Source organism: Cnephaeus nilssonii (assembly GCF_951640355.1).
Source record: "Cnephaeus nilssonii genome assembly, chromosome: 9".
NCBI classification, from domain to species: domain Eukaryota; kingdom Metazoa; phylum Chordata; class Mammalia; order Chiroptera; family Vespertilionidae; genus Cnephaeus; species Cnephaeus nilssonii.
Genome location: NC_137080.1, coordinates 56,038,603 through 56,063,101, shown reverse-complemented (window position 1 = coordinate 56,063,101; position 24,499 = coordinate 56,038,603). Strand labels below are relative to the sequence as shown.

General features: G+C 42.2%; 2 protein-coding genes across 11 annotated transcripts in view; both read right to left on the bottom strand.

Moving 5' to 3' along the window:
• The window catches only part of SNAP91 (synaptosome associated protein 91), a 128,979-nt gene that overhangs the window by 3,650 nt on the left and 100,830 nt on the right, over positions 1 to 24,499 (bottom strand). For 9 of the 10 annotated variants that reach the window (XM_079780738.1, XM_079780737.1, XM_079780736.1 and 6 more), the window contains 5 exons: positions 22,413 to 22,443; positions 20,722 to 20,833; positions 20,320 to 20,343; positions 3,863 to 3,946; positions 3,121 to 3,225 (listed from right to left, as the gene is read on the bottom strand). In XM_079780738.1, the coding sequence (XP_079636864.1) occupies positions 3,121 to 3,225; positions 3,863 to 3,946; positions 20,320 to 20,343; positions 20,722 to 20,833; positions 22,413 to 22,443 (356 nt within the window). The remainder of the gene's footprint in view (positions 1 to 3,120; positions 3,226 to 3,862; positions 3,947 to 20,319; positions 20,344 to 20,721; positions 20,834 to 22,412; positions 22,444 to 24,499) is intronic. The other variant, XR_013814001.1, reaches the window with a different exon arrangement.
• LOC307105189 (disintegrin and metalloproteinase domain-containing protein 21-like) lies at positions 13,670 to 17,508 on the bottom strand. Its single transcript, XM_079780744.1, has 2 exons — positions 15,729 to 17,508; positions 13,670 to 15,502 (listed from the first exon to the last, which is right to left on the bottom strand). The coding sequence occupies exons 1-2, from the start codon at positions 16,877 to 16,879 to the stop codon at positions 14,281 to 14,283; spliced, it is 2,373 nt and encodes a 790-aa protein (XP_079636870.1). The 5' UTR covers positions 16,880 to 17,508; the 3' UTR covers positions 13,670 to 14,280.

The following is a 24,499-nucleotide window of genomic DNA, read 5'->3' as shown; positions in this document are numbered from 1 at the left end:
TATGGATATGAGTTAGAGAAGATGTGAAAGACTGGTCACATAAAGATATTATGAATATACAATGAGCAAAACAAAATAATCCATTTCTCTGTACACAAGCATTTTGACTTTAGGTTATTAGTGCCACTAAACTAATGAAGGAAATTTAAAGGACTTCTTTTATAGGGAGAGTGAATTTGAAGGAAACATTGAAGAGTAACAGTTTGCAGAAAGCCACAGAAGAAATTACTTAAAATTATTAGCTAAATATACTAGGATTTCATATAAAGCATTTAAAGTGAAAACCAGTCCAGTTTGGGGCACTGTCTGTCTCAGATGAGCAAACAATTTCCTAGTTATAAATGTCACTAAATTCCAACATTGCCTGTCCAACTTGCAGAAAAGACTAATTATTCAATACTATAGGAAATAATCATACTGAACTTGCAGTAAAGGCAGCAAAGAATTGCTTTACCTGGTTTCTGTTTGACACCTAAATTATTTCATTGTGTGACAGAAATAGGTTCTGGGATCAGGCTTCTGCAGGAATGCTAGGGTACAAGGCCTTGATTTGGTTATGTAATCTATGTAGAATAGTAACCTTTGAACCTAATTAATCGCCAATGCTCATATGATAGAAACCTAAGAAATCTGGGATTTCATGGCAGGGATGTGTTTTTATTGGTGCAGTAAACAGCTCCAGAAATAAGCATTTTCAGATGTGTTCCTATGTCCAGAAACTATTGACTGACTGCAGAATCTGTCAGTCAAGTTTCCATTTAAAAAACTCGATTCATACTCCATAGGAAGATCAAGAAAAAAATGAGTAAAAGGGTTGGAGTTGTTTGGAAGATAATAAACTCAAGGACTGATTCATAATTAATAATTAGATGAGATGATAACAACATCGTAATACCAAGCAATTGAGGAATAATGGGATTGTCCAGGCATCCCATCAGTAATAAAAAGCTAATCTGTTCTCTGAAGCTACAAGTCATGTTTATTATCTAGTATAATCAGCTATGCTTCATCTCTGATATAGGATACACATCTAAAAATTGTATAAGTATGACATGCCATTTTCTAAATTATTATAAATTTGGTTAAATGATTAAAACATTGTTTTCATCATATACTCTACTTCTCAAGTTTATTCTTTGAATTAAGTAAACAAATTGATACTATGTAACACTGGCAGTATGCTAAAAAACAACTACCTTAAATAATAAAGTTGTATTAACTTATTTGTAAAGTTTTCATCACACCAAGTTCATTAAAATAGAAACATTTTCCTTTTTTCAGAAAGGCGGTAAATAGTCATGGATATATTCAACCATCAAGGTAACACACCTGATAAATGAGATCCTTCTTAGAAATTAAAAATATCTAGACTAAATTTAACCTTACTATTATCCCCAAAACTTTCCCCACTCTCCCCAAAAAGCAACTCTAGGAAGGGTTCATTGTCTCAGATGAGACTAGAACATTTCTCATGAAGATAATGCTTTAGTTATGGCATTGAAGGCCAGGGTTCCTCACATTTTAAATTTATCTCTTTGAACACTTAACACCATTCTCTCTCCTGGTCACTGTGGCTTTGAGGGATTAAAGTAAAAAAAGTTGAAAGTATGTTTTGGGAACAGATAGAAAATGGATTTAGAGATGATTTAAGGAACAAAGGGGATTCATGTACATTCAGAAAGTTCACAGAAGGAATCCTATGGATAAGGCAAGATAAATACCCTTTGGTAAGTTAAAAATATAGAAGTAAAAATGTTTACTGATATTGTTAAAAGGTATTTGACTTATTTGCTTTAGTTTGCTCAGCATGGTGCCCGTGAAGTTATATCTTGGTGTTCTGACTATATCTAAGCCAGTTTCTCATGGTGAAAACCTCCTTGGTTCTACATACTATACCTCCACCAGACAATTTTTAAGAGAACTCAAGAAAGGGTGACTCATCAGCATGACTATCACCACAAGCAGCAAAAGCAGTTCTACAAAGTGCACATATTTTAGCACCTTTGTTAATGAAGGTAGCACAATGTTGAGTAAGAAATTGGGCCTCACCTAAAGAGAGGTTTGCCTTTTCTTCTGGGTACCCTCTAAACCTTTGGAATTTCCCAAGTGACTTTGTTAGTAAGGTTGGATTTTTGAAAGCACACCTGAAAGGTTATGCTAACAAGATAACTCACAGTGGGGGCTAGCCGTGACAGAAAAACCAACCGTGTGATTTGAGAGTTGGGTCTTTGGGCCACGTGATATCACTCTGAATTTTAGGGAGGAGTGAGGGTGGATAGATTAAGTTTAACCACATTGGCAAAAATTCTATTAATCTTTCCTACATAGTGAAACCTCAATAAAAACTGTGCACACTGAGCTTTCTGGGTTAGCAATACTGCATGAATATTGTCACACATTGATGCCAGGTGGTAAACTCATCCCTGAGGACAAAGAAGCTTCATGCTTGGACCCCTCCCAGAATTCACCCTATGTATCTCTTCTTTTGGCTAGATCTAATTAGTATCCTTTCACTATAATAAAACTGTAATTTTAAATTTAGTGCTTTCCTGAGTTCTCTGAGTCATACTAAGAAATTATCTAATCTGAGGGTGGTCCTGGGAACCCTCAAATTTGTAGGCAGCTGATCTGAAGTGAACGTGATCCACGGGGCTCCCAAACTTGTGGCTGGTCTGAAGTGAGGGTAGTCTTATGGGGACTCTCCCTTAGACGTTACAGTTTGGCAAACTCACTGAGGTTAGTATTACAAGTCTTGGGCAAACTTGGTAGTCTGGAGGACTTTGTCCCTAACCTTGAGTTTGGCTAACTCTGGAAACACATAATAAAACTGTGGATCAGAAGTACTCATTTTTCTGGAATAAATGCATAGATACTTTAAATGCCTGGTTGTCCTCAGGAACCATTCTGAATGACGTAGGAGAGGAATGGTGGGACTTTAAGACAGGTAGTTATTGCTATCATTTTCCTCTAAACCTCACAGTATTGCTAGTCTGTCTTCCATGTTCCCTTTACTTCTGAAGCAACAGATAGGACATTAGGCAGAAACATTTCAACCGTTTTCCACATGACAGGTTAATACTTAGCAATGAATGTCATCATTCTGTGGACATTTACACGAACCTGTGTGCCGGGTACAGCTGCAGCTCCAAAGGGTGGCCTCATCATGGGCTGTGCAAACATGACTGGCTGCTGCGGCATCATGGGCATGCCCGTCCCAGCCGGAGGCTGAAAAGGAACAGGGGTTCACAGCGCGAGTGGAATCCACTATGGCAAGGCCCTAGCAGTGATGTCTTTAGTATGCTCCTGAAAAATCCTCAGGACTCCAGGACCATGAGAAAGTATAATTTGTGCTTCGACGCTGGAGGATGGCAGAGAATCACTGAGGCACCGTAGAAGCGGGGCTGGCCACATAGCATCCTCATCCCAACCAGGCTTTGTTGTTGTTTATTTGCCTTCTGTAAGCATAATTCTTAAAGAGATAAAACCTTGTTTCGCTATGGATGATGGCCCTAAAATTTGCTAGTGATGAAAGTGGCAAGTGAAAAGTCCTAGTATAGGGATTAAGAGTAGATTTTGATGATTGAGCTAAGAATGTTTGATAAATATTACTCCAAAAATAACATAACAATGCACTATAGAAATTATTTTGATAGAAATAATTTTAACTATTTTGTATGTGACTTTATCATGTCATGTGTAGACTACCTATGTCTAAAGCAGATGAGGCAACTTTTTAAGTTTTACCTTACTGCATTCTGGGAAGGATTATATTCCATGGCAGTATTTTTTAATCTGGGATTGGGCAATTGGGCAAAGGCCTTAGAAATGTCAATTACACTTTTTAGCGCGGGTTGTCACTCACCATTCCAAACCCTGCTCCTGGCTGTCCAACAGATGGGGCCCCAGCACCAGGAGGAACTGAACTGGTTGGAGGTACAGCTCCTTGCTACCAAAAAAACCACAAGACAAACATACACACAAAGTAACAACCAAAAGGAAAGAACCAACATAATTTTGTTTAAAATGACAATATAATTTAAAAATGCATACTCCTTAGGTATATGTAGATATGCAAAGAATTTTCAAATTTCAGTTTCAAATTAAAAAAAAAATGGGTCTAGCACCATGACAGTTATATGAACATACTTACCAAGTTGATGTTCACTGTTGTAGTGCTATTTGGGCTCGTTGGCTAGCTGATTAGTTATAGCATAGGGTTTCCCCTCTACCTCCTTATATATCTCTCTTCCACCCTCATGATAAATGAGCCAAATTTATCTAAGCTTTTCCTTTTCTCACCTAAGGATACACACGTTCCCAAAAATGTACACACACACTTTGAATAATTATAAAGGCAGTGTTTATATATATTTTTTGATTTTAGAAAAAGGAGAGAGAGAGAGGTATCAATGTAAGAGAGAAACATCAATCAGTTGCCTCTCACACGTGCCCTTATCGGGCATCAAACCCACAACCTATGTGCCTTGACCAGAAATTGAACCTGCAACCTTTTGGTGTATGGGTTGATGCTCCAACCAATAGAACCACCTAACCAGGGCTCCCCATTTTTAAATTATTCTTTTTGTGTTGTACTTGCTTTTCTCTGACTTGAGTGTTGTACATTTGCACAATGGCCAAAATTCTTAGTTTTAAGAAGCACTTAAAAGACTGCACACACATATCCCATTTCAGATACAGGTCTGGTAGTTTTCAGTCATACACCCAAACCCTCTAATATTTCCCTTATGTTTAAAATTAACTATACTGCGATGCCTTAAATTTAAAGTTAACAATTAGAGCAAGACTCTAATTAAAAAAGGAAATATTACAGTGATGTCAGCAAAAATGGTGAAGTAAGGAACTTTAAAAGCCACCCCCACCCCCCAAAACAATAATGGCTAAACAAGCAAAAAGTCATTATCAACTATTTGGAACTCTGGAAACTAAATAACAGTTTAAGCAACCTAGAAGGTACTTATTCAAGAACATTAGTTGAATCTTATTAAGAATAGTGAACTTTGAGACATTTTAACTTAATCTAGTTCCATCCACTGTTTTCTACTTAAGCTGTAGTCTTGAAAATAACAGCACACATTCCCAGTAATAGTACCAGAGGGAAGCAGAATATATTTAATTATTTGTTTTGTTCTGTCTGGGTGGATCCCTGGAAAGATTGACTCAAAAGTTTGTCTTTGTCTTGCCAAATTGGGAATGCACCAAGTGTTAAAGTTGCTGTCTTAAATCACTTGTGGAAAATATTTACAGGCAAATAGTTCAGATGTTGCTGTCTGAGGCAACAGATAACAGTTAGGGCAAATAGTAGACTAAGCAAAAAGCTTGGGAGGAAAGGCTGGAGAATGAGATGCTTTGGGGATTTAGACTTTGAAGAGCTTAGACATACTCCTGGAAATTTAGAAGGCCATGTACATGCCTAGGAAAGACTTGAGAAGTCCTCTGGCTCACCTTGATGCTTTGAATAAGCAGTAGGTGATTGCTAAGGTAGAGTTGCAAACTGCCTGGTTGAGTTTGAAGACATGCTGCAACACACACTCAGAGCTCCTCTATAAAAGGTAGGAGATAATTTATATTCTAGGAGTTTTATATAATTATCAACTGAGCTAAACTTAGATAAAGAAACAGAGACTTCATTGGTCACACTTGACAAAGAACACACACTACAGAATTAATTCAGAATGGTCACTAAACAAAAAAACAAACAACTAAAAAAGTAGCAACACCTTTGGGGAAGGGGTAGAATCTGATTTTGAGTTGCCACATTATAATATTCAAAATTCCCAGGTTTCAACAAAAAATTGTGAGGCATACAAATGGGAACGTATAGTTCATATGCAGGAGAGAGATCTCAAATCAATTACTTAAACTTCCATCTTAAGAACAAACTAAATCCAAAGTAAGCAAAGGAAGTAAGTAATAAATATTAGACTAGAGATAAATGAAATAGAGAATAGAAAAACAAAGTAGAAAACAGAAGAAATAAAAAGCTGATTCTTTGAAAAGATCAATGAAATAGACAAACTTGCAGCAGACAAACCAAGAAAAAAAGAGTGAAACTTACTTATCAGAATGAGGAATGGAAGTGGGGACATTACTACCAACCTTGCAGAAATAAAAATTATTATAAGGAAATATTATGAGAAATTATATACTAAAACGTTAGATAACCTAGGTAAGATTATAAAAGTCTTAGAAATACACAAACTACAAGAAGAAATAGAAAATTTAAATAGATGTATAGCAAGTGAAGAGGCTGAGTCAGTAATAAAAAACTTTCACCATAGAAAAGCCCAGAACCAGATAGCTTCACTGGTGAATGCTTTTAAATGTATGAAGAAGAATTGATAGCAATCCTTCTCAAGCTCTCTCTCTCTCTAAAAAAGAACATTTCTTAATCATTCTTTGATGCCAATTATTACCCTGATACCTAACCCAGACAAGAACATCATAGAAAAAGGAAACTACAGATCATAATGTTTTATGAACACTGATGCAAAAATTCTCAACAAAATACTAGCATACTGAATCCAGCAACATATTATACACCATGGCCATGTGAGGTTTAACCAAGGAATTCAAGGTAGGTTCAATCAATATAATATGTTATATTAATAAATTTAAGAAAAAAAATCCTACATGATCATCTCAGGAGATGCAAAAAAGGCATATGACAAAATCCAACACCCTTTCATAGACACAGCAAAACACTCAACAAACTAGGAATAGAAGCAAAATTCCTCAACCTGATATAAGGCACCTAAGAAGAAACTATGCTTAACATCATACTTAATATTGAATGACTGAAAGCTTTCTTCTTAATAATAAGACAAAGATATACTGGATGTTCTAATCAGGGCAATTAGGTAAGAAAAAGAAATAAATATCAACCAGGTAAGAACGGAAGAAACATACTTATATGGTCAATTAATCTATGACAAAGGAGGCAAGGATATATAATGGAATAAAGACAGTCACTTCAGCAAGTGGTGCTGGAAAAATTGGACAGATACATGCAAAAAATTAAATTGAACCACTTTATTATACCACATACAAAAATAAGCACAAAATGGATTAAATCCTTAAATATAAGACCTGAAATCATAAAACTCCTAGAAGAAAATATAGACAGTAAACTCCTTGACTTTACTCTTGGCAATATCTTTTTGGATAAGTCTCCTTGAACAAAGGAAAAACAAATGTGACTATTTCAAGCTAAAAAGTTTTTGCACAGCAAAGGAAACCACCAACAAAACAAAGAGACAAGCTACTGAATGAGAGAACATATTTTCCAATGATACATTTGATAAAAGGGCAAAAGATGTGAATAGACATTTCTCTAAAGAGGACATACAATGGTCAATAGACATATGCAAAGATGCTCAACATCACTAATCATCAGGGAAGTGCAAATTAAAACCAAATGGGATATCACCTCCCACCTGTCAGAAAGATTATCATCAATAAATCAACAAACAAAAAGTGTGGGTGAGGAAACTTGTGCACTGTTGGTGGGACTGTAAACTGGTGCAGCAACTGTGGAAAAGAGTATAGAGGCTCCTTTAAAAATTTAAAATAAAGCTTCCTCATGAACCAGCAATTCTACTTCTGGGTATTTATCTGAAGAAACCAAAACAGTAATTTGCAAAGCTATGTGCCCTCCATGTTCACTGCAGATTTACTAGTTATAGCCAAGATATGGAAGTAAGTGTCCGGTCATCTGTTCAAGCAATCAAAGCGTAATATGCTAATGATATGCTAAGGCCTCTCAACCGCTTGCTATGACATACACTGACCACCAGGGGGCAATCGACAAGTTGACCAGTTGCTATGATGTGCACTGACCACCAGGAGGCAGATGCTCTGACTGGTAGGTTAGCTTGCTGCTGGGGTCTGGCCGATAGGGGCTGAGCCAGATGGGCTGGACATGCTCTGGAGCCCTCCCATGGTCCCTTTCTGGCTGGCCAAGCTCCCACGTCCTCCCCCGGCTCCGATTGTGCACCGGTGGGGTCCCTCGGTCTGGCCTGTGCTCTCTCACAACCTGAGCTGAGGGACCCTCCCCCCCACAGTGTACGAATTTTGTGCACCAGGCCTTTAGTATATATTTCTATCTATTTTATTGCTAATATTTCATTATATAGATAGATAGATATAATGAAATATTATTCAGGAATAAAATGGAATGAAATCTTGTCATTTGTGGCAACATGGACGGACCTAGAAGGCATTATGCTAAGTGAAGTAAGTCAGACAGAGAAAGACAATTATCATATGATTTCATTTATATGTGGAATCTAAAAAAAACAAAGCAAATGAATAAACAGAACAAAAAAGAAACAGACCTATATATATAGAGAATAAACTGATGGTTGCCAAGAGGAGGGGATGGGAGGATGGGATAAAACATAAATAAAAAGGGAAAAGAAAGAAAGAAATCAAACTATCTCTATTTGTAGATGACATGATTTTATGGATAGAAAGTCCTAAGGAATCCATACACAAAAAAACTATCAGAATTAATAAATAAGTTTAGCAAAGTCATAGGATATAAAATCAATATACAAAAATCAGTTCCCTGTACACTAGCAATGAACAATAAAAAACACAATTACAAAAACAATTTCATTTAGAGTAGCATTAAAATTAATAAAGTACTAAGCAATAAATTTACAAAGAGAAGTACAAGACTTATACACTGACAACTATAAAGCATTGTAGAAATAAATTAAAGAAGACTTAAATAGAAAGTATGCTGTGTTCATGGACTGGAAGGGTAGAGGGAAAGCTATGTTGCTCCCCCTACAAGTATTATATTTCAGATTTACTTTTTACTCATCATTTCAACAGGATAGGTTTGGTAAGCTATTCACCAGACCCAGAATTATGTAATTTATTGGAACCATGCCATTTATCAGAATTGTAAATAATAATTGTATTATTTACCTGAATTATATCATTGGGACTTAAGGAAATAAAAGAAACAAAAGGTTTTTATTAGTTATCGAAACAAAATGAGCTTGGGTCAAATAATTTCAAGAGAGTCTCAATTTGTCATTTTGCTTAAATGGTAGATTAACTAAAAAATTTCCTCTCCAAATATTATTTTTCGTAAGGTTTTAAATTGTTTTCTTTTTCAACCTCAACTGAATATTTTATCTATCGGCATATAAAGATTAGTTGTTTTTAGGGAGAGAACTGCAGATTCTGTGATTTCCTGTAAAATGCACATATTTCTGAATTGCAAGTTCCTTCTCACTTTGTATGATGGAAACTTGAGAGGCCTGTTGTGCATTGGAAAGCAGGACTAAGAGGCTCTGGAAATGCAGGGCTCTCGATGGCTACGATGACAGAGCCCGGCCAGCAGACAGATTCCAAACAGTCAAGTCCTGTTAAGGTTTCTAGATCTCATTTCAGTTCTCTGAAACATTTTATAGCTGCACCTCCAAGCCACAAATGAGGGAAATTCGAAACAAATCTGGAAAACAACCTTAGCTCTTGTTTACAGATAAAACCTTTTAAAAGGCACCCTCTCTTCTGTCCCTTCAACTTCCTACTCAAAGGTAAAGACCTGCGGAAGACCAGGAAAATTTGGCAACACTGCTTTGCTGCTTCTGAAGCACAAGTCTTGGCTGTCTCTCTTCCTTTCCTTGGATATTCTTAGAAAAAGAAACTTAAACATATTTTAAGGAATAGAAAAGTGGGAGAACAGGATGGAGGGAAGCCAGAGGCCCTTGGAGTGATTTCTGAGGTAAAAGCAAAGCTTTGCTAAGAAAGAAGAGCTTTGGGTAACTGCACTAAGTGGTAGTGAATTTGTCTAGACTGCAAATGAGGCTGAGAGTTAATAAAGGTAAAATCACTCTGCATACGAGAGGCTTTATATTGTTGCCTGAGTGTTAAGGAAAATAAACAAAGGAAATAGAACTACAGGGGGGCTGGCTGTAGCCGGGGCCGTGGGGCGCACCTGCTCCCCGCAGTTTCAGCAACCAGAGGGCGTGATGCGGCTGGGCTGCAGGGCCTTCGCCGCAGGCTGCGTGGTGATGGAGGTGCTGGGAGTCGGCTCTTCCTGCGGGGTTTCTTCCCGCCTCCCGTGCGCTCCTCCTCCCAGCCCTCGGCAGGAGCCAGTTCCAATTGGACCAAGCTCCCCCCACCTCTCTTCAGGAAAGTTGTTATTATGCTGATCGATGCCTTGAGAGATGATTTTGTGTTTGGGTCAAAAGGTGTGCAATGTATGCCCTACACAACTTATCTTGTAGAAAAAGGAGCATCTCACCGTTTTGTGGCAGAAGCAAAGCCACCTACAGTTACTATGCCTCGAATCCAGGTTCCATCCCGGCTGGGTCGGGGCGTGTGCAAGAGGCAACCAATTGATGTGTCCCCTCATGTGTTTCTCCACCCCCCCTTTGCCAGTCTTTTAAAAGGAAAAAAATATCCACAGGTAAGGGTTAACAAGTGTGTGTGTGTGTGTGTGTGTGTGTGTGTGTGTGTGTGTGTAGTTTTTATAGCTGTTGTTTTCTGGGGAAAGAAATCCGTGGTTTGTTATTAATTGGAAAACAAAACCAAGTTGTAAAATTATTTACATAGTCTGTTACCATTGTGGTGAAAAATGTATCTTTGTTTAAATTTGGTTGTACACCTACAGAAAAATATGGAAGGGTACTTGCCAAAAAGCTTATCGGGTGGGGAGGTATACCGCCTCATAGTCTTCTTCCCGTGGTACCGTCAGAGACAGGATCATGGGAGGGACTTCCTTATCTGGGCACAGTCATGCCGATCCATCCAGAGTAAAGGCTATCTCTGCACCCATCTTTGCCAGCAGGTCCCTGCCCAGCAGCGGGACTGGGCAGTCTGGTAGATACAGGAACTCATGAACTACCTGGTGGCTCCCAACGGGCATTGTCGGGGGCCACAGAATGGTCTACGGGTTTTGGTCCAGGTAGTCCCCACAATGGTGACTTCTCGTCCTGATAGTGGTACCACCACAGAATGTTCGGCCCCTGTGTCTACCGTAAACTTGACTGTTTGGCCCCCAACCTTCACTTTGACCATGGGCTCATGGGGGCCAAGTTGGATAGAGCTGGTCTTTCCTAGTCGGAATCTACTCCTGCCAGGCCGATCTGGTGGGCCTCTAGTGGGTCCGCCCCGTAGCGGCTGGGTGGAACAGAAGCTCCTGGCTTCCCCTTCTGACGGTTGGGGCACTCAGTTTTCCAGCGCCCAGATTCCTTGCAGGAGGCACATTGGTCACGTCTCTGGGGCCCTTTCCTTCTTGGTTCTTTAGTCCCTCGTTGTCTCTGTCTGGGCTCTTCTGGCAGGGCTGGATGCCTCAAGGCAGCAGCCAGGAGAGCCCCCTCCCTTTGCATTCTTCCTTCTTCCTCCTTCTTGGTAGTGCCGTCTCCGTTCACAAAGACCTTGTTGGCAATTTCTATCAGTTCAGTGGCATTCTTTCCGGCCATCCCCTCTCATTTTTGAGGTTTCTGCCTGATGTCGGTTTGAGCCTACCCCACAAAGGCAGCATTGACCATGCGCTGGCTTTAGGGGCCTCTGGAGTGTAGACTCTGAAGGCCTCGCAGAGTCTCTCATAAAAATCTGCCAGACTCTCACCCCATTTCTGCAGGACCTTAGAGGTCTTCGCCATGTTTGTAGGCTTCTCGGCCCCTGCCCTGATCCCTTGGAGGAAGGCGAGTCGATATCTTTGTAGACGACTTCTTCCCTCCTCCGCCTTTGGGTCCCAGCGTGGTTTTCCATCAGGCAATACTTCCTGTGCCCGGGCTTCTCCAGGTAGGTGTCCAGCTGGGGCTTGAGTCTGGAGCCATTTCCTGGCTTCTGCGACTATTCGTCGGCGTTCTTCTGTGTTGAACAAAGTGAGGAGGAGCTGTTTACATTTGACCCAGGGTGGGGCAGTGAGTCTGAAATATGGATTCTAGGAGATCAACCGTTGCCTGAGGTGTTTCGGGATATGGCAGTATGTGATGTTCCCAGTTGAGGAGGGCAGTGGTGGAGAATGGCTGATACCAGAAGACTCATCCCCCTTCTGGTAGGGTCCCATCAGGGCCTATTCTCTGTGGACCCCTTAGCTCCTGCAATGGCATCTGCATTGCTCCTGGGGGTCTTGGTCCTTGGGCTTGGGCCGCTGACCCAGGATATCTTCCCACAGGCTCAGGTGACCCTGGTTGTGACGGCGGGCCAGCTGCAGGCAGGGGTGAGATCGATGGCTGAGGGCTATCCGGCAGGTGAGGTTCCCCATCTGCAGGTAGTGCGGCATTGGCGCGTATGGTGGCAGCCGTGAAATAGCTTCCTCTGAGTCCCCTTGTAATATGGGGAGCCTCTGTACTTTTCGTGAAGTCTTCCTTTCACTTTGAGCCACGAGGACCTTACACTGTCCCTGACCAGTAATGCAGAACCGGACCCAGGAAGGTTGATCTGAGCTATTTCCAAGCATTGGTCTATGGAAGGAAACTGGTCCGCATGGCCGGGGCTTCCAGTAACAACCCCATATACAGCACGGACCATGGGGACATCAAGAGAGCCTTCAGAGGGCCATCCTACACCAAAGGTGGGCCACTCCAATTCACAGAGGGTGCGCAGCTTTCCGGGGGTCAATTTGACCCCATAATCTCCTGAGAACCCTTTCTTAAAGTTTTTAATCATACATTCCAGACCTGTAGGTTGTACGGAACACCTCCCTCCCCCCCCCCCCCCCCATGATGGTGTCCAAAATGATGAACTAAAACCCTCCCAGGAAACGGTGTTGCAAAACAAACTATGGGGAGCTCTTCCTGTTGTCCACCTGGCCACTCCCCTCGCAGGGAATTAAGTGCCTCTTAGCATTGGCAGGTCAGTATAAGCCCCTGACCCAGATCAGGTTCCCCGGGAGGGACAGGGTCCCCCAGAGCCTGACACTGCCCTAAGCCAAATGAGGTCACCCCAGAACCGCAGGTTGGGACTCACTCATGCTGACACACACATGCACACAGATTCACACAGCGTTCCAGACTCCCACCCAGGAGTCTCCTATCCACCGCTCAAGGAGGTGATCAAGCTGCCCTTCTGCCTTGTAGGCGGGCCTGAACTCGGTCCAGGGTCCCCGGGGACACTTACCAGTCTCATGTCCTGGTCCTGGCAGACTTTACTGTCTTCCCTAGAGGCCGTTCGAGGACAGCAGTGGCCGGCTACTTTCGGGCCCGGCGAGGGTCAGGGTCCAGTGAAATCACCAGCGTCGTGCCTTCCTGTCCTTCGCGGGGACCCGAAATTAGCGGCCTCCTCTGATGGCTTCTGACAATGGTGGCGCAAAGGGCCAGAGTGGTTGTTGGCTTCTCAGAAACCCGGGAAACAAATGTGATGGCAGAAATCAGGCTGGGCAGAAGCGTCAATCCAAATGCACTCGGAGGTTCAGAAAAAGACTTCTATTTGCACCGCTGCGGGCTCATTCTCTCCAGAGTCTGAGCCCTGCAACCGGGTTCTGCCCTTTTTTCATACATGATAAGCTTCCGGGTATTCAGGGGTCTTTCCACACATGTGGCAGCCTGGGTGGTTGGCTGCGCATCATGCGAGAAGCAAGTGAGATTACAGAAGCCAAGAGGATGGTTCTGGTGGAGCAAGTAAGGGGAGGGTTATCTGCTCTCGGCTTGCCTTCTCTCTCTGAGGCCAGAGTCAGGAGGGCCACTCACTGGTCCACTTCCACACAGGGAAGGGTGCTCTCCAGGGCGCTCAGGGGTCACTGAGCAGACAAGGAACCCTTACTCTCAGCCCACAGCCCACAGTTACCCTTCTCCTACCCTCTGTGAAACAGGCAGGGTTGGGGGAGGGGAGGAGCACGCCATTGCCCTGAACCCAAGCAGTTTAGAGGAGACCTTACCCAGGGACTGAGGGACACTCGGTGCTCAAGGGCACAATTGTGGGGAACTGTCAGGAATTGGCCCTAAAGGAACCTGTGGCCACTGTCACTAATCCTGGGACAGGCGTCCACAGCGCAAGGCCAGCTGCTGACCAGGTCTCCTCTCCAGGCCCGAGTCTCAGGCTCACTCAGGGCTCTTACAGACCTACAAGGACTGCACAGGACGCCAACGTGCGGTGCTCAAGCTTTATTGCAGACGCTGGCCAGCGAGCTGTAGTGTGAAAACACCCACAGTGCGCACCCTGGATATGGGGCAGGACCCCTGCAGCTGCTCAGAAGTGTGGGCTTGAGCTCTGCCAGCCGGATATGGTGACTTTTTGCAGGTGTTTCTTCATGTTGCCTGAGTTGTTACAGGGGTCCGAAGGCTGACTTGGTGTTTACTCCCCACTAACGTGCACTTCATTGATTGTAGTGGTCTGGGCAGTTCTCACATTCGTGGCTACACCGAAGAGGAGTGCAGCTATGACTGCAAGCATGCGACCAAAAATGACTCTCAAATACACCACTGACATACGACTTGCCCTCACTGTCCGCCTTCTTCTTGGAGGGGGTCCGCTGTCCACACTCCCTCCGGCACCGGTGTTCATGCACAGGGGAGGGTCATAGCCTACATGGCAATGGCAGTTCCTGTTATTGTTGCACACGCCCCTGTAGCTGCATTTCGAAGGGGGACAGTTGTAGTCTATGGCCGCCTGAGTAGCACTGCAGACGCCCTGAAGGCAGAACTTTCCACCCCCGCAAGGGGTACCAGGTCTCACAGCACCCACATCAGTTGTTTCTGTCCCTCGGTGTGCACCCACTCCAAAACACAAGAACCTCCCTAAGACAGAGTGATGGAACCTCACATGTTCCTGCCACCGAGGCAGATGAGTGACGTTGACACACTGTAGGCATCCACACTTAAGGTCAGCGTCCACACAACGAGTTGGTAATAACGTTACCGTAACTTCACAGTTTCCAAATCGGTGACCCTTTTTATTTATGCCGTAGCGGACATCTGGGGCGCTCAGAGCCCCTTCCCCAAAGATCTCCTTGCAGTGCATATTGCGGTCGGTACGATGGCCACGGTAGCAGTAGCCGTCCTCGGTGCATGGGGTTCCATCTTGCAGATAAAAACCACTGGGGCACCGCGTGTCGTTCCCCATGCAGTACTCCGGAAGGTCACAGATGTTCTGGGCTGGTCTGCAGAGCGTCCCCGCGGGCGCGCAGGTGCAGTCTGCGCAGCAGGTTTCCCCATTACAAATGCTCCCAGGCGTGAAGCGGCAGTCACTGTCGCAGCACGGGTTGCTGTAACACTTGTTGAAGGTCCCACAGTCACACTGCTCTGTGTCTTCTACCACAGAGTTTTCACATCGAATGGGTGTCAGGCTACGGTTTGAATACACTCTGCTACGTACAAAAAGGCATTTTCCATGTTTAGGAAATATGTTTTGTGTGTGTACAAAGGAACAGTTACTGAGTGAATCTGTCAACACAGGATACCTGTACATGATGCAGGTGGTCCTCTGGCAAACACAGTCGTTCGTATCTAACCACAGACCGAAAAGGGTCCCCATTTGGTGGGAGGCTATAATTGATAACAATAAATAATGTCTGGCCCTAACCGGTTTGGCTCAGTGGATAGAGCGTCAGCCTTCGGACTGAAGGGTCCCAGGTTCAATTCCGGTCAGGGGCATGTACATTGGTTGTGTGCACATCCCCAGTAGGGGGTGTGCAGGAGGCAGCTGGTCGATGTTTCTCTCTCATCGATGTTTCTAGCTCTCTATCCCTCTCCCTCTCTGTAAAAAATCAATAAAATATATTTAACAAAAAATAATGTCTGGATAGGTGACCGAAAAAGATGAGATTATATCTGGTGCATAGGGCGTATTGCAGTGGTTTGAAATTAAGTTCATGGGGCCCATCTCTTTTCACAATCATGGCTGGATATGTAAAAAAAAAGGGTTTATAAATGTACTGCACATAATGCACAGCAAATTGACCACGTGGCACATGATAGTCGTTCATATCTACTGGCTCTCCCTTATTATAAATGACGATGAGGCTGACGTAGTACCTCATTTCGAGACCTCGCAACATGGCGTCTATTAAACTACCTGGCTGTACCAGGAATTGGGCACACTGAGACACACTGTTGTACAGAGTATAAAAGGAATGGGCACTCCTGAGACAGCCTTTCATAGTTGCGATGTGGGATGAAAAGAGCTTCCTGCTGACCCTGGAGGCTGCACTGGGGTTTGGGTCAGAGGGCAGCGGGTGCCTCTCAGCCTTGGGTCCCAGCGTGGACGTGGGTCCTATGGCGTCAGTGTCGGCTACGATCTGAGAAATGATGTGTTCAAACCTCTGGGAATCCTTGAGGGGTTTGATTTCATAGGCCAGGTCATCCACCTTCAGGATGCCTTCCAGGCCCCCATAGCACGTGTCCACGGTGACCATGGAGAGAGGGACGTCCTCCAGGTAGCCCAGGTAGTAACAGTCGAGAGGGGAAAAGGGGTAGTCCACCTGCAAGGCCCCCTGGTCACCCTGAGTCATCACCACCAGCTGTCCAGGCCCAAAGAGTCTCTTGCGCCGCATGTGGAGGACGTGTCTCTGGCCCCCGAACCTCAGGCTGTCGGAGAGCCAGCCTGCTGCCAGCTCGGCTTTGCCACGGTGCAGCTCCTTCTGGGGAATCACCACCTCCGAGGAGATGTAGCGCCAGGAGGGACAACCCTGAGAACACTGGGCGGGAGCCAGCACCACCCAGAGCCCAAGCAGCAAAAGGGGTGTCCTGAGGGTGACCGGGCCCTCTGCCAGCCTCATGCCCGTGGTGGGGGTGAACCATGGATGGGAATGGAGAGAGGGAGGGTCCTCAGTGAAACCTGGTCCCCACCATCTGGCCACTTCCTGCCAAGGGTATAGTGACAGAAAACCTACCCTGGCTGGGTCAGCTGAGGCAACAATGACAGGGCGTGGCAGTGGGTGGGGCTGGGGGTGCATTCAGCTGGGGTTGAGGAGGGGGAAGTGGGAACCCGGTCCGTGAATGCTAAGGTGGAAATAAGAGAGAAGGTGTTGGAGACCAGGTGTAAGGCGACACGGTCCTTGCACCTGAAGGGGCTAGCAAGGCTGGCACCCTACCCGCACAGATTTCCCAGGCCTGTTTGGATGGCAATTAATCAGTATAATGAGAGCAGCCCCTGCCTACAGAGCTTTCCCAGGCTTGTTCATATGACTGCCATCAGTAGGATAAGAGCTACTTTCATGGCTTACCAAGAAATATGTATTCCAATTAGTGAGATTTATTGTAACAAGAAACCTGTCCTTCAACTTATCCCTCCAGTAGTGATTTTAGAGAAACAAAGAATGTTTTCCTTTTGATTGATCCCCTGCTTAGTGTCTTATGTATAAAAGGCATTACACAATGATAAACGGTGCCACAGCCTCTCGAGGGCTCGTGGACCTCCTGATCCCGCTGTTGTTTCTCTTGCTGTTGTTTCTCTTATTCTTTCTTTTCTCAAATCCCACCTCCCTCCCTACCTCAGCCCGGTTCAACCTGTCAGGCTGGCCCTGACAAGAAGGAAGGAGACCCATGTCTCCAGTGCATCCATGTCAGGCTTCTCTCTAGCTACTTGCACACATGCTCTGTCATTACAGCAAATTTAAATTCCCTACTGTGGACGAAAAACCGCCACATACTAACCTGACTAGCTCAGGGGAGGCCTGCATGGCGGCCTGGCAAACTCATAGACCTAAAGTAGCCACAAAGGATGGTGTGAACTTAAAACATTTTCATTAAAAAGCAGTTAATACTGGATAGTCATGTCCTAGGCCAGCATCTTCCCTGACAAAGGTCAGTCTTTACCTTAACTGAGCCTATTGTCCTTTTGCATCTATGATAACATGTCATTGAAATGTCAGGGTAACTTGTAACTTCCCTTCCTCCAGACCCCTCAGGGCACAACCCAATGCCCTAGGCTCCAGGACAGCAACCACAGATTCCTTCATTGTTACTGTTAACTTGTTAATTGTTGCCTGTTAACTATCCTATACCCAGCAAAAGAAGCAAAAGAAAAAGAAAAAAAGAAATAGAACTATAGGTAACTCTGCCCTTCTAATAAATTATTTCTGTTCTAATTTCCCTTTCCAGAGCTGCTGTAGCTAGCTATTTTATGCTCAAACCTACTGTCTCTAAGTTTCTGGAGCTTACTAAAAATTTGAAGTTTTCTGCTTCCTAAAAAAACATATGGAGTTTTGAGGTTTAGAAAAATGAGACTATTAATTTCAGTCTCAGTGATGGTGCCTGCCAATCAGATAAATGGCAGCCTTGCTGCCCTGAAGAAGCAGAGCAGTTAAGTATTTGATGCATTCACCACCTGTTTGGTTCAAATCGTGATCTCAGGGGAGGTAATGGGCAGGGAAGGTCTCCAACCTAATACTATTTTTAAAGTACTTCTCTCTTATTTGCCTTCTTGGTTAATGGCCTCTTTATTTAGCAAACTGTCCCATATAGAAACTTGGGCAACCACTGTCTTGGTGGCTTCATTCACAACAACCCACAATTGTGTGGATTCTACCGGGGAGTTTTCTTTCTTGTCTTCCTTCCCCCTCACTTCAAGCTCTCAACCATTTTTTTTTTAACCTACAGCTGATCTACCAAATATCAGTACTTCACCACCCTTTCTCTACTCCCCTCATTCCATCTTAGATACTGCTATCACCTTGACTGTCCTGAAATTAACTTGTTAAAAAATAATTAAAAACTTGATCCTGCCTGGGCTGGAATGCCTCAATGGTTGAGCTTCGACCTATGAGCCAGGAGGTCACGGTTCGATTCGTGGTCAAGACACATGCCCCGGTTGTGGGCTTGGTCCCCAATGGGGTGTGCAGGAGGCAGCCGATCAATGATTCTCTCTCATATTTCTATCTGTCCCTCTCTGTACCTCTCTGAAATCAATAAAAATATATTTGAAAAACACACACAAAAACAACAACTTGATCCTGCTGAAAAGGGCACCACCATTAATGTATTAACTTCTCAGAGCAGCACGAAAGGCCTCTTTAATTGTGCATAGAATAGAATAGGAAAATTAGTTCCTTTAATTTGGTAATGATACTATAAATTGTGAGATTTAATGTGATTAGATAGTATCCAAGATCAGTGCTAAAGAAGCTTTTTCTTTCATTGGGGATTTTATACATTTATTGACTTGCTTTTCCTGTACCCCAAACAAGACAGTGACTCTCAAATGTTTTTGTATTGAAGAATGGAGTGCAGCTCCCTTTGGTCTCAGCATCTATTTGAGTCACTAACCACAGGTAAATGCCTGGGATCCCAGGGTAAGAATTATATTCCCTTTCACCCATAAATGAGCCCTAGTTTGAACAATAAATTAAATGGTCATCTTAGTCATACATCAGTTTTAAAGAGAAATTTAGTTTTCTACTAAGTATCCTTTGTAAAATTTAAAATACAAAAAAATGGTCTTCTTAAGAATTGTTTTTAAATAATGCAAAGAAAGATTTAAAGAAATAGATACTTAGATACTTAGATATAATAGGCAATTTTTTCATTGTTATCAGTTAGGAAATCACTTAAAGTTAAGTTCTTTCAGACTTTGAAGTCACCAAGGAAAATATTAGCCCTTGAATTTCCTCTCACGACCACCACTGACGGGGGTGAGGATATAAGAGGAAGTGGGTTTCCAGAACAAAATGTATTTTCCTATAGAAACTATGGTATAAATTGTAATTCAGTGAATACTGTTAGTTCTGTTTAATGGTGAATTTTGACTCAAAAGGCATTATTTAGATTGGTTTGAACTTATTTTTATTATAAAACTGCTTATATTTAAAAACATTACTATTTATAAAATTATTTAAAAGACAATATGTTCTAAATTCCAAAACTTAGATATTTAAATTAATTTCTGAAACACAATAGTTTTAGTAGAGTCTATCTAAAATGTTTATATTCTATTTATATTAATTCACTTCCATGCATGTTTGTTTGGCTGGGATTGGTGGGTGATAGTTAGAATTAATTCAGGCAATAAGGAGAATACGACATCAAGAAAGCTTTTGAGATGGGTGTGATATAGACAGATGAAGGTGGTAAAGTAAAGGTGAAAAATTGCGAGTGAACTTGGGAAATAGCAACTAGCCTAGTTTTGCTAATAATGGAGCATATTTAGGAAAACAGTAAGTTTTGCTACCCTTGGTAACGTCTTTTTTATGGTAGCAAATTTCATAAAATAATAATTAGTCTTTATTACCAGTGATATGCTATTTCATAGAGCAAATGGTGGTATTAATATATTAATAGAAATTTAATATACCGAAATAAAACCTATTTAAATTTTATAGAAAAGATGGTGTTAGTAGTTTTGATTTTTGAAATGGTGAGAAGAATTAATAGTGATTTAAAATGAAAGTTCACTTACACAGTGGAAAATTGCCCAATCTTTCTGGTAAAAAAAAAAGTTGTCATTACTTAAGACAATCAAGAAATCTGGGCAAGACATATGATAAAATATAGATAATGATCAATGTTATTAAATGATTTTGAAAAATTATTTCCCTAATTATACAAATATAAAACAAATATCTCAAGAAGTATATATACTATTTTGAAATAATTAAAATTTAAAAAATAGGTCATAATCTTTATCAAGTATAAAGTCAATAAAGTTTGCATTTTGGTAAATATTGCATCTTGCTTATATTTCTTTGGAGTACATGGAAAAGTACAGTGTCAGTAGCAAAATTAAGCAAAATGCACTGTGTTGTACACACTGGGAACTGGCAAATTGCCCACACGGCCCCGGCCTCCAGGGGCTACGTACCAAAGGTGCACTGGATGGAACTCCTGCGGACCAGGTTGCTGGGGCCACTTTTGGCTGCCAGTTGGCACCACCGGTCAACTTTTTCTCTCCAGCATTCCACTGAAGATCGCCCCTAAAATCAAGCATGCAAAACACATAAAAAACACACTAATCAGAAAAGAATGGTGTGTGATTCCTGAGATACTTTTATTTGCGGTTAGAAGCAGTCGGTTTGAGTCCAGTGATAACAAAGAACACAGGTTAAAACTGATAGAAGATGCTTAACATAGTGTATCTAAGAAAGCTTAAAAGCATTTGACAAAAATAATTTAGAGTTTGGACCTCAATGATAACAGGAATTTTCCATTACTACTTTTTTTTTTTTAATTTAAATTCTTCATTCTTGAAAGTATTACATCAGTCTCCTTTTTTCCCCCACGCCCCCTATCACTTCTAATAGAAAAATATGCCACAAATTTAACTGAATCCTTCACTGGTTATAAAAAATACTAAATAACTGTATCACAAATGCTATATACCAACACTTTGTTGAATTTGAGGTGCATCTATGATGTCCCTTTCTGGATCAACAGAAGGTTTCACACAACTATATCATAACTACAACCTGCATTACAATGACTGTAAGATACCATCCTATATAATCAAAGGATAATATGCAAATTAACCCTAATGGCAGAATGACCAGAATGACTGCTGGACCAGTCACTATAAGGCGCACCTACCACCTCTTGGTCCCTTTCCCCGGCCGGCAGGCTCCGATCGCCTGATAGTGAACGGGGAACCGGAGGTGGGTGGTTGGGGACGTGGGTGGTGCCAGGCCAAGGCCCCTGCCCTGCCAGTCGTGCCACACACAGAGGGTGAACTGCAGCAGGGGTGGGGCCGGTGAGCGGGCGGGAACAGCCGACCTCTCGGTCCCTTCCCCGGGCCATCAGGCACCAATCACCTAATGGCAAACAGGGAACCGGGGGTGTGTGGGTGGGGGGGGCGGGGCCAGCTGTGGGCAGCAGGGGAAGATGGCCCTGATCACAGGCCAGGCCTAGGGACCGTACCCACGCACAAATTTCGTGCGCCGGGCCTCTAGTATATTGTAAAATGGATCCCAATTTCAGATGTTGAAATATGCATCTAAAAAAGGGTACACTGTTTATCATTCTTACTATCCTTCCTTAAAATTGATCCTCCATGAGAGACTTAAAAATCAATGTTAGCTAGGAATATTGTAATGAGTCTAGAATTTAAAGCTATGAAAGTATTCAAACCACAGTTCCCCAGTATTTCTAGACTAGAAGCCCAGTGCATGAAATTCGTGTACTGGTAGGGTCCCCAGCGGCTGCCAACTGCTGGCCGGGGCCTCCCTTCTTTCCCCCGGCTGGCCCTGCCCCCTGGTTGAATTCTCAGACAAACTCCCGGTAGAGGGGACAATTTGTATATTATGCTTTTAGTATATAGGATAAGAGTTCATGACAATCTTGGAGACTAAAATATATTATTCCTTTTCATTGTCATAGCCAACAGTTTGGATGTTCCAGTAGAAAACAACAAAAACAAAAACCCAGAATAAAATAAAAACCAATTCTGAAATTACCTAGCCTGAGAATGAGTAATTACTTTAATGAGAACAACGTTTGATAGTCTCAAATACGTACAAATACATTGTCTCAACAAAACCAGATAGTTTAAAAAGCACTTACTTTTTGGATGTGGTGCCAGAAATCCCAAGATCTATAAATGGATAAAAGAAAAAAGAATTTAAAACTCTATACTCAGCTTAAATGATATGACATTTAAAAGATCAAAGACTCAGAGGTCTAGAAAACGTCCATATTTTGCCTAGGAATGACTACATTCAGTTTTGCAAAGGAGAAACTATGTCAGGAAACATTCACAAATCTAACATTTTCTTTTACTTTACATTATACTTAAGGATCGTATTTTAATGTCAATTCGTGTTCAGAAAAAAGAGTAAACACAGCAGGCTTGAGACTGCTATCTTAGAAAGGTCTATGTGGCTGGCATCTGAGAACCTAGCTAGTAAATTCTCTACACTGAGATAAAACTTTGCCTAATGATAAGAGTGGCTTGCTGTGTCTAAACCATACAAACAACGTGGTTTATGCTGAACACCTGCTTTCCTTCTTAGAGACTGAAACTTTAGCACATGATCAGCATCTAAGAAAAATCCTGGGTGCTGAGTCTCTGAAGGGCTTCCTTGGGCAAAAACATCACACACGTGGCCACATTTCTGTATGCCTTTCCGCTCCTGGGAATGAGAGAGCATAAGGAAGTCTGAGCATGGATTCCTCCAGACTCTGCCTGTGTCTTTTCCCCGATGATCCAGCTGTGCATCCTTATGAGCTCTTGTAATAAATCTTAGCTGTGAGTACAGACATGTGCTGAGTCTCCCGAGTCCTTCCAGTGAATCAGTGAATGTGAGGGTCGTCTTGAGGATCCTGACACAACCAGCTTCATCGTTCTGCTCTAATCTCAGTTCATTTATTACGTCAGCCAATATTTATTGAGCCCCTACATATACACCAGGCACTGTTCTAAGTGCTTTGGGTTATGTTAGTGAAGGGGAAAAATAAATCCCAATCCTGGAGAACTTAACATTCTAATGGGGTGAGATGGATGACAAAACAACATACATAAAAGAATAAAAAAGTAAATTATGTAGGCGGTTAGAAGGTAAAATGGAAAGCCTATGGAAACATGAAAAGAAAGAGCAGGATCTGGTGGCAGAGGGTGAGAGTGAGGGCAGGCAGTATGAAATAGGGTGCTCAGGGGAGGCCTCGTAGAGAAGGTGAGACTTGGGCAAAGCTGAGCGGAGATCCGGGGGAGGAGCTTTCTAGGCTGTCATATGGTACACTCTCTGCCTAATGGTAACTCGAGGTTTAACATTTCGAGAAACTGCCAAACTGCTTTCCACAGTAGCTGCCCAATGTTGCCCTCTCACCAGCAATGTTAGAGAGTTTCAATTTCTCCACATCCTCATAGACACTAGTTATCATGTCTTTTTTTATTATAGACATTCCAATGGGTATGAAGTGATATCTCATTGTGGTATTGATATGCGTTCCACCGATGACTGATGTTGAACATCTTTTCATGTACCAAGTGGCCATATACTTTTTGGAGAAATGTTTAAGTCATTTGACTCTTTTTAAATTGGGTTATTTGTCTTTACAATGTTGAGGTGTAGAGTTCTTTGTTCATTCTGAATAAAAGTCCCTTATGAGATGTATGTTTTCTCCCATTCTGTTGATTGTTTTTCACTTTCTTGATGATATCACATGTAGCCCTATCTATCTATTCTTTTTTCTGTTGTTGCTTGTGCTGCTGGTGTCATATCTAAGAACAAGGTTATTAAGATTTATTCATACATTTTCTTCTAAAAATTTTACAGTTTTGGCTCCTACATTTAATCTATGATCCATTTTGAATTAATTATTTTACAGAACTACAAGACTGTTTCCAAAGTGGCTGCATCATGTATATTCCTACCAGCAATGGTTGAGAGTTCTAATTTCCCTACATCCTAGCCAACACTTGTTACTCTCTTTTTGATTGTAGCATTCCCAGTGAGTGTGAAGTGGTCTGTCAATGTGGTTTTGATTTGTATTTCCCTGATGACTAATGATGTTCAACATCTATTCATATACTTGTGGGCCACTGTATATCATTTTTGAAGAAATGTTTATTCAAATCCTTTGCCAATTTTAAAATTATTTGTCTTCTTATTACTGAATTGTAAGAGTTCTTTAATATTATAGATACAAGT